Consider the following 15212-nt stretch of genomic DNA (forward strand, 5'->3'; position numbering starts at 1 on the left):
GTGTGTGTATCCAATGGATTATGCATGGAAAGGCCTACTACTACTACTACTTTCATAATCAGTTTAGCCGTTTGCGTTCTCTTTCTTGCAGTTGTCAATTTAGGTCAATTGCCACCCACCAATTCCATCCCTTACATTCTAGATCGGTATGATCGCCTGCCCCCACTCTCCTAAGCCACCATCCATCTCTGTCCTAATTGCTCTCCTGTTCCTCTGCTGCTGCCTGCTTGGCAAAGAGCCTAATGCCTTGATTTCCTTTCCAGTAAAAGCCTCCTTTACTATGACACCCCAAAGAATGCCTTGTAGTATAACTATATGATTATCCATCTTGAATATTCCGAGTCAAATTAACTGTCTCATTATACAAAATACTTGAGGTAAAGTTTACAAATGAGTAGTTAGAAAATTTTGAACATGTGAATGTCACTATGAATTGTTAAGACATAGGAATTAGTCACCTCTTGAACATAGTGAGCAAGTGTGTATCACATCAATAGTATTTTTATATGACATGATCGAATACTTAGCTTAATTTAATTGTTCTACAATACTCTAGAGATAGAAACATGAATTGATAAGATGAAATCTTAGAAGATGAGTTCAATTGGTAAGAAACTTAGAAGTGAAAGACATGTCTTGATAAAACAAACTTAAGAAGAGAAATACTTGAAAATTATTAAGAGGTAAGGGACATATTAAGTTTAAAATTTGTGAATGCTAGAATGTGCCTATGCATTAATTGGGGAGCTTAAAGGCCTTAAACTAATGTACTTGTCATTTTGATGCTAAGTGACATTTTACTAATCAGGATTAGTGTTAATTAAGTAAGATTAGTGAGCCTTAATCAATATTAATTAAGTCAAACAAGATTAAGTTTAAACTTGATTAATTAGAGACTAACATTGATTAATTATAACTCAGATTGATTAATTAAACGAATACTTGTTATTGATTGTTTTATGATAATAATACTTTTATCTGGTGATTTCATTAGCACTTTGTCTCTTATTTTAGTGGCAAAGTGCAAACTAAAAAAAAAGTGCAAATGATATCACCAAGTAAGGATATTATTACACTAAAATTTAATTAATGTGTCATGTGCTTTACATATGATTTGATTTTTAAATATAATAAGATTAATACTTTAAGGGAGTTTATTGTTGAGTTTTGAATTTTAAGAGGACAGTGCAAATGGGTCATAATTAAAGGGGTTCACTATAATTTACCCCAAAAAAAGCCCCCCAAAGATTTTTTTATTTTGTTTTATTGATGTAGTAAATTATTTAAAATTAGTAGATAGTTGTTTCTCAAATATATGGATTTGGATTATGTATAGAGTGTCATTGACTATACGGATTATAATTTTTTATGGAGAAATAAACTTTTTATAAGTGAATTGATTAAATTTTACCTCGTCAATTATATCACAAGAATTGATTGAATAAATTTGATTGATAAGTTGAGTTATACAAGTTTTGTGACGCTCCAAATCTACACTATTGGTTGTAGAAAAAGGAAAGTCACTAATGAGTCTTATAGTCAATAACCAAGTAAGATCCCAGATCGCCGGAGGAATCAAATTAGCCTCCCTTCTAAGTCCAGCTTTCTTAGGTAGTGCACTACCTTTTTGACAGATCTTAAGAGGCATTGACACAAGGTCTCGTAAGCGACGTCAGGGGTTATATTGGTGTTAGAATATAAGTACATAATAACAGAATAATTACGAATATCCTTGATTACAAAGGCTCGTTCCATTAACATTACATCCCAAAAGAAAATTTAAATTTTTATATGAGCCTTACAAAACATCAAAAGGGAAATTTCTAACTGTTCTAAGATAGCCAAATGTCTTTGAAGGATTCCGGCTCGTTGTCTCCTGCTATAAGCTCCTCTTTGGCACTTGGCATGATGCGCTGTGAGTTTTAAATGTCCAGTAAACGCACACACCCATCCCTTTTCCCAGTCCAATACACAACACATTTACAAAAAGACAGAGGAAAGGATCATGGCATTTAAGTTCATAGCACTGATTATATGGTTAGTTGTTAGTAGTCTAGAAATCCCCCAAAGAGATTTCATCCTCCCAACTCCAAGAATTGGACGCGGATTATTCGGTATGCCCCCTCTTTTGCTGCTTTGTTGTAGACCTTACCTTGGATACCTACCAACGGTTATATACTGCGTAGCGCCAACCGAGGGCCTCAAAAGAGACGGTAATGATGGGCTTAGCCCAAACCCCTCCTTATACCGAACTACTTAGAGTTCGAATACAACCACTCAATTCAAGGGTTTCGAACAACTAGTTGCGCAAGACTTGCTCATTTTAATCCACTACTAATATCAACTTAACATTCTCATCATTTATGATGTATGACTAGTGTGGTCGTTAACCTTCTTTACCAACCCATTTAGTTTTCCCCTTTTTCACATTAAGTTCAATACACATTAGTGGTTAGCACAAGTAAGAGAAAAACAAGGGCATTCAAGGTGAAACTCAAGCATGCAAGTATAACATGTATTATAACAAATATGTCATGATAGCACAAAAGCATTGGCCACAACAAGAACTACACTGTTCAGATTTCCAACACTGCACCGGTTCAAAAATAAATATAGAAAAAATATTTTTAAGGGTTTCAGAAATGTGGATTCTAGAGTGTATAGAATCAAGTCTATTTTCAGAATCATTTTACAGAAGTAGGGTGGCCCTTTTTGATTTTTAGATATTTAAGAAATACACAGACTCTACCCAGATTTGACAACGGTTACAAAATTTGGCGTTTCTCTTAAAATACTCATTCATTTTCATTGAAATAATTTTTTTGAAAGATAACCTTCAGAGGAATATTTTGATATAAAAATGAGCCTGAGATCATTTTTCTATAATTTTCTAAAATTTCTTAAAGCTCCCTGTTTTAAACAGGTTCTTGCACCAAATATTTAGAAAAATAAAAGGAGCCATAAAAACACATCCATGGTCTTAGCCAAAATTTTCACATACTCTATACATGTCAATTAATACCCCTTTAAAACAGATTTTGAGTTGGTGAAGGTTTGCTATGGAAATAAAATCAAAAACCTTGAAGAAAAGTTTGCTAGAAATTGCAAGGAAGAAGATGAACATTTCATTTTCAAACCATACATCATCTAACAATGTAGTAACTCTTAATATCATGTGAAATATATTTTTTTAGCATATATTATGAAGGGAAAAACATGATGATTCATTGAGAGAAGAGGTGTATGAGGTTTACCTTGGTTTGCTAGATCTTTTTCTTACTTGTTGCTCTCTTTTCTTCTCTTTTTCTCTCAAGCTCACTTGCTCTCCCTTTCCTCCTCTCTCAGCTGTGTGTTGTGTGTGTATGGAGTGAAATAAAATAGCTAGCAAGGCTTGTATTTATAGGCCAAGGAGGAGAGAGAAGGGTTGGTTTGGTTTGGTTTGGTTGGTTTGTAATTGGATCCAATTAAGATTTGTGTTAATTAATCTTGATTAAGAGAAGGTAATCCTATTTACTAGTTAATTGGGAGACAAAAAAGATATAGCAATAAATGCCGCCCATTCCTCTATGTTGGTCAAAGATTTGTTGCATATTTGACAAGATTTGCTATGTATAAAAAATACACTTCTAGGTCCTTTTCACCACCTATAGCTAGCTACCCTATTTACCCATGTGAAAATTTGATTTTTTTGTTAATAAAATATAGAGGATATTTTGTATAAATTAATAAAATATTGGTTGTATCTTTATTGAATAAAATATTAAGGTTTTGGGGCAAAAATGCAATAATTAAGAAAGGAAAGGGTACAATCGAAAATTTTGAAATAAAACATATGTTTAAGTTATATAATTAATAAAATAATGATAGGAAAAATAATTCGGGCCACGTGGTTCCGATTCGCAACAAAAGGCGAGATACCAGGCTAAAACTGCGATTACTGAAAACTAAGGTTTTTCTCTTATAATTCTTCATTCTAGGGTTTCTAAATTATTAATTCAGGGTTTTAAAATGTTTCCCGAATTCTTGATTTCTAGGGTTTAATTTGCAAGAAATGGAAAAATAGGATTCTTATTGAAATTCTTCAACTATAAGCGTTTGGGAACATTACGAAAAGTTACGGCCTTGATTAGTATACAACTAATAATTTGAGTTTTATATTGAAAATTTTGAAAGTTTAAAATTTTTAAATAAAATTTTAATTATGAACGAATTTGATTTTGCAAAAAAAAAAAAAAAAAAGTAGTTTAAAAATTGGTCCATATTAAAGCTCACTTTGGATTTTTTTAATTGATAAAAAAACCCATATTAAAAGTTTGCTTTGGGACCTAGAAAAATTAAGACTTTTATACCAGCTGATCCCAATAATTGAATATTACCCATTAGATCTTAAGTTTCTATCTCATGCACCAGCAAGTCCGGTTATATTTTTTTTATCCCGATTTTGCCTCTGTTGTTATATTTTGCGCATTTGGTTTGAATTTTGTGGTTCTATTTGATTTTTGTGAGCTTTTGGGAGCAAGAATTTGAATATGGAACTGATTTGTGAGTGAATGGAACTGATTTACTTGGGGATTATTGGTGAGTGGAATCTGTTTGCGATTTGGAGTTGAATTACAATCGATTTGGAGTTGATTGCAACTGATGATCATGGAGTTTTGCTGCAACTGTAGTTGATTTTTGCGATCAGGTTCGTGATTTTGTTAGGTTTTTGGTTCGTTCGATTGATATACATATATATGCATCTATATCTATATCTATATATATATATGCAATTCTATGATTCTGCGATTCTTCGATTTGTTGATATTGGAAACTGTTTGGTTATGTATGCAGAGTCATATACTTTTTGTTTGAGTTTGTGATTTTGATTTGGTTTTTGATATTATTGTTATGATGTTGTTGTTGTTGATATTGAAATTTTATTTTGATGATGATATTGAAAGGTTTGAGATATATATATATATATATATATGTGATGAATATTGAATTTTTTTGTTGCAAAATTGTTTTGGTTGAACACAGTTGTTGGTTTGTTATTTTCTATTGTGATAAAATTTATCAGTGAGTATAGGAAGAGGAGATGAAAAAGTTACATAGTGGTTTAATTGTGTAGGTAAATTTTGTTATTTTCTATAGTGATAAAATTTATCACTGTTGGTTTTTGGATGTGTTTGAGTTGGTTGATAATTTTATCACTGTATTAGAATTTGTTTTAGGTTGTTTGAGTTGTTTGCTGAAATATAATTTTTGTTTGTGACAGGATTTATAATGATAGATAATTCTTTGTTTCTTATGTGCAACTTTAGAGGTGTGACATTAGTTATCAAGTATAATGACGAATTTAATTTCGAGGATTTAGTATATAAATTGTGTGCAAAGTGGAGTGAGTTAGTTGGTAGTTCTTTGAATCTTTTGTATTCAATGCTTGGACATTCTTGTTGTGGTCTAGAAAGTGAAAAGGATTTGGGGAGGTTATGGTTGGACTCGCACTTTCTTGTGATATTCATCGTATTGAAGTTTTTGCTAAGTGTTGTTCTTTTAGTGAAGGTTATATGATTTGTAATGGTGAAACTAGTAGTAGTAGTAGTGTTGTTTGTGAAACTGATTTTTTGCCTTCATTTTATTCAAATGAATGGAAACCTTTGCTCTCCGATGGTTGGGTTAATTGTACGAGAGGAGTGGAACAAAGGTTTGCTCAAGGAGTTGTTGAATTTCAGGATGCATTGTCAAAGTATTCTATTCATTCTGGTTTAGATTTCAATTTTGTTAAGAATGATAAGGATTGCGTCACTGTTCATTGAAAGAGAATGGCTGATTTGGGATGTTTATGGAGCGTGCATGCTAGATTGAAAAATTCTAGTAAAGCTTTTGTTTTTAAACAATTTGACAATGTTCATTCGTGTGGATCTTCTTTTCGTATAGTTAAATATGCCAGGATGACTTCGAGTATGATTGGTGGGCTAATTTCAAGTGAGGTTCATAATAAGCCTTTGACATCGGTTAGTGTGGTGGTTTGTGATTTCAAGGATTACTATGGAACATAAGTTTCTTACTGGCGAGCTTGGATGGGTGTTGGAAAAGCAAGGGGTGCTGTTTTTGGTGACTATTCATCGTCATTTGACGGTCTTCGTTAGTATGTTGATGCCGCTAATAATGTTAATCCGGGGAGTGTTTTTGATATGGAATTTGATATTGAGAGTAAAGGAAGACATTTCAAATGGTTGTTTTTCGCTTTTGAGGCATGTATTCATGGTTTCAAGTATTGTCAACCTGTGTTGATGCTTGATGGAACTTTCTTGAAAGGAAGATACAAAGGTTGTTTATTGGATGCTACGGCAAAATATGGTAATCAAGGTATATTTTGTATCTATTTGTTATTATTTTTAAAACAGTGATATCATTTTTGTTATTGGAGAGTGTTGATTATTGAGTATGGTTAATCTATTAGTGATAAATTAATCATTGGTTGGTTGAGTATGTTATATTCTTTTGTTAAATTTTTATATTTATACACTAATAAATTTATTATTGATTGATTATATATGCTGTATATTGCTGTTGAATTTTTATAGTTATACAATGATAAATTTATCTATGGTTGGTGTTATATGCTATATACTTTGCATTTTGCTTTTATTTTGTAATCTTTTTTATTTGTTATTGATAAAGTGTATATATATATATATAAATTTTGTAGGTTTATATCCGTTATGTTTTGCTATTGTTGATAGTGAAAGTTACGATAATTGGCATTGGTTCTTGTCAAAGTTATTGGTTATTTTGACTTTGGGAAGGGATATTGCATTTGTGACCAATCAGAATGAAGGTTTGCTAAATGCTTTAGCTGAGGTGTTTCTGTTTTCTTCTCATTCTTTTTATCTCATGCATTTGAAGGCAAACTTGACGACTTATTTGTTAGTGAAGAGTCATGAATCTAAAGTTTTGCTTACTCTTTTTAGTAGATGTGCATATGCTCTTACCATTGAGTTGTTTAATGAGCTATTCGAAGAATTTAAGGGTCGTTGTGGTCGTAGTGTTTAGAAGTTTCTTGAGGATTTGCCTAATGAGTGTAGGTGTAAAGCTTATTTTCAAGGCAAGAGGTATGGTGAAATGTGCACAAACGCTGCAGAATCTTTTAATTCATGGATTAGGGATGAGTGCCACTTGTTTTCAACTAGTCTTGTTGATGTTGTACGGGTGAAACTAATGGAGCAATTTTCAAATAGGAGAGAAGTTGTGAATAAGTGGAATCGTATTGTTTGTCCTTTTGTAGATAAAAAGTTAGAAGAAACTTTTAATGATACAAAAGCATGGATAGTTAAGAAATGTAGCGATGACATTTATGAAATCCAATTAGATCATTCAGTTATGGTTGATATTGGGAAACGTTTTTGTTCTTGCGATTGTGGGAAATTGATTCTTTTCTTTGCAAGCATGGTTTTTATGCTATAAAGAGGAGTGGGAAGGATCTGAATTATTTTCTTGATAATTACTACCATGTTTGTAGTTGTTGTGATTCGTATTTGCATCCTATCTATCCAGTTCCTAATATGTGAAAGCCAAATGTAGTTGTTGATGATGACGTTATTTTACCTCCTCTTTATAAGAGATCAGCTAGACATCCAAGAATAGAGAGAATACCTTCTAAGGGGAAAATTAAGAGAATTAAGGTGCAGTAGGTGTGGAAAGATGGGAACCCATAATTGGAAGACATGTAAACAAGCTTTGGTTTAGTTATATTGATTTTAATTCAATTACTTTATTGAGAATTGAAAGGTGTTAGTTGTATTGAATGCTTGGGTTTTTTTGAAAGATATATCATTTCGGTAGTTGCATTGGATGATTGAGGAATTTTTGAATGGAAATAATATTTTTTGCTCATATTTTTACAGGAATAAGTTTCACAGATTTATATTATTTGATTTTGGTTAAATGTAGTTGCTGTTTTTGGTTTTTTCTACAATGGTAAATTTATCACTGGTTGGTTAGAATGAGTTAGTAGATTATTTTTTTTAAGAGTGATAAATTTATCATTGTCTGAATGAAGCAGTCAAGCATTAATGGGGTTGCTGAATTTTGTTATTTTCAAGAATGATAAATTTCACTGCCTGTATGAGAAGAGTTGATGGTTTCTTATATTTATGTCAGTGGCTGATAAATTTATCACTGTTATATCCAATCAAATATTTTTTTGTACAGTGATAAATTTATCACCGTCTTAAACCCAACACAAATCAATCGTAGGCAGCTTGAGGCTAGGTTTCCCAATCTGTCCTACATAACTGCCACTATGCCATTAACTAAGTGGGATTCTTGAAGCAAAATATTTCGAGTTTGCAATTCATTTTCACTTTAAATTGTTCAACACTTCAATCTAGGAAATGCTTTAGCCATGTCATGTTCAGATGCAATAGCTTAAGCCAGTGATAAATTTATTTCTAAACTTGGAAATATCAACAAACTGTAACAGTGTTTTAATTTTCAATCTAGGTAAATTTTTCATTATTTTTTTATAGTGCTTTGTTTACTTGAATTGGAAAAAAAGAATGAGAGAGGGCGTTACTAGTTTTTGTTAGTTTGAACAGTGACGTTACTAGTTTTTGTTAGTTTGAATAATGATAAATTTATCAATGTAAAAAAAAAAAAAAAAGTGTCTTGTTAATAATCAGGGAATCCAAACATGTTATTAACCTTTAAATTTGACACAAATAATCATATTATAATCAATATTTTGAATGCTTCATTCAAGCACGAATAGTAAATCAGAGAGCAAGAGAATTGAAGTAAAGTAATATTCATTCAAACATGAATAGTAAATTTGACATTGTAACAACTAAGTATTGTAATATTCATCGAAGTAAAGTAAGAACCAAAATGACCAAAATAAAGGTAACACTGTAACAACCAAACAAGAAAAATATGTGAACTATTCACATTGTAACAACCAAATTAATCAATGTTTTCTTCTGTTTTCTTCTCTTCCAAATATGTTGATTGTTGTGGAGTCAATTCATCAATATTTTCTTTTGTTTTGTTTTATACATCTGCTAATTCTTGTGGAGGCAAGTCATCAATGCTTTCATCAACTATTTGTTGTAGAGTAATTTGTTTGTCAATCAAGAAGATAGTTAATATATAGACTCTCAATTGATTACATTCTTTATCGGAAAAAGTAGGCATTATGTTGTTGTTGGAAACATATTGTCTCATGATATAGCAAACAATGATTCCGCAATCAAGCTTGCAAAAACATTTTGAGAACAAAATATTAGCATTTCGTTTCATTGCATTTTTTTATAAGAGTGTTTTGTTATTGATAAACTTACGAAGTGTCTCCTTATTGTAAGCTATTTATGACACTCTCTGTCTGTTGTTAAAATTTATCAGGGGTGATGAGAGTAGGCTGCTCATTCTTTATGTATTTGTCAATAATCTTTATCACCGAATTAGGCAAACTATGACGAATTTATCACTCAATTAACCAAATTAAGCAAATATATCACTGTATAGCAAATTTTACATTTCAAATTGCAAATGAATATGAAGATATCATAATGAGGATGAATACGATTGATAATTTTAAATTTATAAAATATGTTATAAATTTAAACAACATAGAAAATATGCTTTTAACTTGAACCTATTCATATTTTATGTATGTTAGAAATGCACATCAAATGAGTGTCCCCTACTATCTCCTTAGGCTCTTAAGGTAACTAAAACTAATATCACTTATTCTCCCAAAAGTAAACAAAATTTAGAATCGATTTGCATTAAAACTTACTAAATTGATTTGAAACCATAGAATGCTAACCGCATTCAATATACCAACAATCAACTCAACTTCACAACATAAACAAAAATTCATAAATAAATAATTTTCTACTGTAAATGAAATGCCATGAAGATTTATCAGTCAATTAAGTTAAGCAAACAAATAAAGGTTATACACTGAATATTAAGAAAAATTTATCACTGAACTAGGCGAACTATGAAAAATTTATCACTCAATTAGCCAAATTAAACAAATCTATCATTGTATAGCAAAATTTAAATTTCAAATTGCAAATGAACATGAAGATATCATGATAAAGATGAATACAACTGATAATTTATCATTGCATAATACATAAAATCAACATACATAGGTTCAAGTCAAATTTTAATTTATGTAATGAGGATTATAAAAGAAGAAGCGGAGATGAGCATGACTCACGTTTTACCGGCATGATTATCGGAGATCAACTAAATCGGGAGAGAGGAGTATGTCAGAAAATGCTAGACATGTCTTCAGAATCTCGATTTCTTCCAAATCTCGATTAAAACATGGGAGATTAAGAAAGGTTCTACACATAAATTAAGTTAAGCAAACAAAGGTTATTTGAAGCACCATTTGCATCTAAGATATATTATTATCTTAATAATAGACATTTTGGTGCACAATATGGTTTTATCTTCAACAAGAAATTTTTTTTGTTCATTCTATTTTTCATTCAAAATTTATCATAACTTGTTTGTGCTAGTCAAGAAGTTTGTTGAAATGTGGTCTCACTGTAGTAAAATAACCTCAATTCTAATACACAAGTTTTGATTAGATAACTAGAACATGTGTCAGATAACCATCAAAATTCGAACGAAAAGCCACAATCTATCTTAAGTGATAATTTGACTAACTTCTTGTCAAAATTTTCTATCTGCTTTTAACTTGAGCCAGTTCACATTTTATGTCTTTTAGAAATGCACATCAAATAAGTGTCCCCTACCATCCCATTAGGGTCCTACCATAACCAAAACTAATATCACTCATTTGAAAAGGTAAACAAAGGTTATGCACTGAAGATTAATCTTATTTATCATTGAACTAGGCAAACTATGAAGAATTTATCACTCAATTAGGCAAATTAATGAAATATATAACTGTGTAACAAAATTTAGATTGCAAATTGCAAATGAGCATGAAGATATCATAATGAAGATGAATATGACTGATAATTATCATTGTATAATACAGAAAATCAACATGAAGAATTTATCACTGAACTAGGCAAACTTATCACTATATAGCAAAATTTAGATTGCAAATTGCAAATGAACATGAACATATCATGATGAAGATGAATACGACTGATAAATTCTTCATAGTTTAATATAGAAAATCAACACACATAGATTCAAGTCATGTTTAATTTACATAATTAGGGTTATGAAAGAAGAATGAGAGATGAGTATAACTCATGTTTTATTAGAATGATTATTAGAGATCAACCAAACCAGCAGAGATGAGTTTGTTCGAATCTCAATCAAAATGTGGGAGATTTCTTCGAAATTTGGATCAAAACGATGGAGATCTCTTTGAAATTTTGATTTCTACGCAATCTGGATCAAAGGTGTGAGAGATCCCTTCAGAATGAAAATGCCAGAGATCTCGTGGATTGTTCAAAATTGGCAAAACCCGTTTGAGAGATGATTGAGACATCGCGTGTCTTTCATGCGCACATTTGGGGGAGAGAGAAGTTGTGAGCAACGGTGTGTTTCATGCTTGAGATAACCAAGGGTAAAATTGAAAAACAAAAATAGGAGGACTTGATGGGTATTAAGATTGAAAAATGGGACTGTCTAGTAACTTCTCCAAAAATTAAAACCAACTTGAAGCCAACACTTCTTTCCCTTTTCCCTTTTCACTTTTCACCTTTTTTTTTTAATTAAAAAAACTTTTTAATTTATTTTTTTATTATTGCACTTAGTGCATTTGCACTTTGACCAAAATTTTACTTTGATACCTTCATTTTTAATTATAATAGTAATCCTTCACATTTTAAATAAAGTTCCAATGTAACAACCTCGATCTGTGATTAACTGTTAAATCATGATTAAGCATGCCTAATAAGTAATTAAGAGGAAATTCTATATGAATTGCATGTGTATTGTGTTATATGTGTTTATATTTGTTTGGCATAGGAAGATCTGTCTGTGTTTCTGTTTCATTATGCGAATTCAAGGCCTTATTGGCATCTGATCATGAAATTGACTTGGTTTATATGTCATTCGGAATTTTTAGAATTTCATGGTAGGTTTAATTGAAATTTGATTTGGAACCAAATCATTAGAATAAAATGAATATAATTGTTTAATCTAAGCAAGAATTAATTAAAGCCACCAATGGACCTATATAAGCCTAATGTTGTCTCATACCACACACACTTCATCATCTTTTGACATCAAAACCGTGAGAGAAAGAGGGAGAGTAGGAAGAAATTTGTATTCAAGCTTGGAATTGTAGAGAATTGGAGAATTCAACTTGGAAACTCAAAGAATTGGACATCTAGAGTACAACTGAACACTTAAGGTAAGAATTGAAGCCTTTAGCTTCGTAATTAAGACACTTATCACATGAATACAAGAGAATCAAGTTGAATCATACATGAATTGAGCTTAAGAGTGTAGAAAAGTAGAACAATCATACATGCATGCATATGTCATGGCATTTTAAAGTTGTTTTCCAAAGAATTTCCTCATGCATGTCATTATTTCACCTTGGTTTTGGAAATTCATCAAGTTTCATGTCATTTTATATCATTTGATAATGTTTTAGAAGGTTAAAGTTCATGACAATTCATGCATGTTATGTTTTGGAAGTTTCAAGTTGAATTTTGAACAATTGGCTTACCTTTGGGCCTTGATTTTGCGAAATGATCCTTAATTCTTGGTGTTTTATAAGTTTAGACATGTTTTCTCAAGTTTTAAGCCCAAAGGATGTGTATCTTAAACATTAATCTGGAAATTCCAGAATTCTACATCGTCGCCCGAGTGATAGATTTTGTGCTTGAGTGACCACTCATTGTTTTGTACTTCCGCTCGAGCGAACAAAAGTTGGCTCGAGCGTAAAATTCATGCTCCCAGAAGTTTTACAGAACTTTACAGACCGCTTAAGCGACCAAAGTTGCGCTCGAGCGAGGACCCTGTTTACTCAGTCTTTGGCTCAAGCGTCCGTTGAGCAGAAAAATCATGCAACCAGTACTTTTGCAGACTTTGCAGATCGCTCGAGCGACCGATGTTGCGCTCAAGCGGACTATTCTATTTTTGAAAATTTGACTAAGTGTTTCAACTAATATTTTGGCATCCTCATTGTATCTTAGGCATTCCTAAGCTTTAATTAAGACACAATAATGAAGATAAGGATTAGAAACACACCAAGATAGAAAAGAAATGAGTTCAGTGTTTTTCGAGCTTGTGTTTCAATGTGTATCCGTTATGTGTTTGTGTAGGTCATGCGCCATAGATCGTTGGTTCGACTGTTTTGACTTTTCTGCTATTGGAGTTATTTGTGAGTAATAACTCTGTAAAGCTATTTTCAGTTATAAGTATTTTCTGACTGAAATGATATGATGTATTTTCTAAAATGCTATTTTATGAATCATGAATGAATGTCCATTTTCTGAAATGTATTTGTGGTATCCTTAGTTCATGTAGCCCTCAACTGGGGGTAACGATACCGTGACTTATGCTCATGTGGCCCTCGCCCGAGGGTAGCAATACTGCGGCCTATGTTCACGTGACCCTTGCCTGGGGGTAACAATACCATAGCTATTTCTGCACAAAGATGTTGACCTTTATGGTCGTCGGTACCGACTATATATGTGGGTCTTATGACTAATCTAATCTAATAGCTAACGGATATACCACATATAACTGCTTATGAAATCTATATAAGTATGTGAATCTGAATCTGTTTCTGATATGAACTAGACTTCTGAATCTGAATTGGACATCATTCATAACCCTTTACTTTGTTGTTATTCACTAGGCTCCAGCTCACCGTATTATTTATGTATGTAGATGACCAGGGGCGAGACCAGGCTCAGTGAGGTTTGCCTGGAGATCTGTTTGAGTCAGCCAATCGGTGTGCCTCCTGAGGAGGTTCCGAAATGTTTTGTGATTGAGGTTTGTGACCATAATGCAAGTTTAAGTTATTTTCTTTTGTTTGTTTGGTCAGTTTCTTTGGGTTTATCTGTATCTATGGTGATGTAAGATTGACATTCTGATGACATCATATATGTTTGTAAATATAAGTTTTAAATTTTCTGTCCCATGTATGTTTGCACAGCTCTATGGACGTTGTATGTTTATAATTACTTCCGCTAGCCCTCTTATTAAACTTTAATCTATTCAGAGGCCTTCGATAATCCTAGGATTACTAGACGGTTACGACGCTAAACCTGTGGGGGCGGGTTTGGGTCATGACATTCAATCTCACACTTCCGTCCATCTATCATTAATGAATAATACTATATGTACCAATTAGTGTACTAACTAGTATACCAATTGATGATGTGGCATAATTTAAGAGGTTTTTGGTATTTGTAATATGATTAAAGAGTGGGGTCAATAATAATATCACAACTAGTGTTGGTACACTAGTTCGTATACTAATTGGTGCATGTAGCACCACCGATCATTAATAAAGCTAATGAAAATTGAAAATAATGGGACTAAAGTGAAATTTTAGTAGAAGTGTGACAGTTAAACTAAGATTTTAGTAAAAGTATAAGGGTGCTAATGAGACAATAAAAATATCACATATGCTTCAAAAAAAAAAAAAAAAAATTCCATCAACTTTGTTAACAATAGATGGATGGAAATGTGAGATTACAACTTGACTTAAAGTATATGGGGTTTACTGTTATAATTAAAAGTAAAAAAACTAACGTAAAATTTTAATAAAAATATAAAAATATAAAAATATTAAGTATAATTTATCCTTCCCCCCCTCCCTCTTTCTCTCTTTTTTTCTCTTTCTCCAACTTGTCCAATAACAACATTTTTGCAGAAGCTACAAAATTTTAGAGGGCAATGACAATGACAGAAAATACAATAATTAGTAATTCATTTATGTTTTATTTATCAATTGAGTCAAACTATAATTCCAAAGTAAAAATAATTATAGAAATCATATGTAAAAAATAAAATACAATCTAATTCTTTTGTTTTACCTCATTCCTTGTTTTTGTGTCAGTTGTTTGCATGTTCGGGATATCCGAGCGTGCTAAATAGTTCAGACCCTTGATCTCTTTGATCTAGTCTCACGAGTGTAGTGTGAAATGTAGATGAGAGTCCAAATTTGACAATTTTATAGAAAATCCATTTTATTACAAATTCGTTGCTAGAAATGGATTGCATCACCAATTCTCAAAGTCACCACCTAATCTTTTGGA

The 15212-nt window shown here is 31.8% G+C and overlaps 1 protein-coding gene across 1 annotated transcript; it reads left to right on the top strand.

Annotated features, from left to right (window-relative positions):
- Positions 1-5936: 5936 nt before the first annotated feature.
- Positions 5937-7452, top strand: LOC114311439 (uncharacterized). Its single transcript, XM_082871909.1, has 4 exons — positions 5937-5999; positions 6135-6354; positions 6698-6914; positions 7074-7452. The coding sequence occupies exons 1-4, from the start codon at positions 5937-5939 to the stop codon at positions 7450-7452; spliced, it is 879 nt and encodes a 292-aa protein (XP_082728035.1).
- Positions 7453-15212: the final 7760 nt, after the last annotated feature.

This window comes from Camellia sinensis, chromosome 5 (assembly GCF_055761805.1).
Source record: "Camellia sinensis isolate YWXY chromosome 5, ASM5576180v1, whole genome shotgun sequence".
In the NCBI taxonomy this organism is placed as follows: Eukaryota; Viridiplantae; Streptophyta; class Magnoliopsida; order Ericales; family Theaceae; genus Camellia; species Camellia sinensis.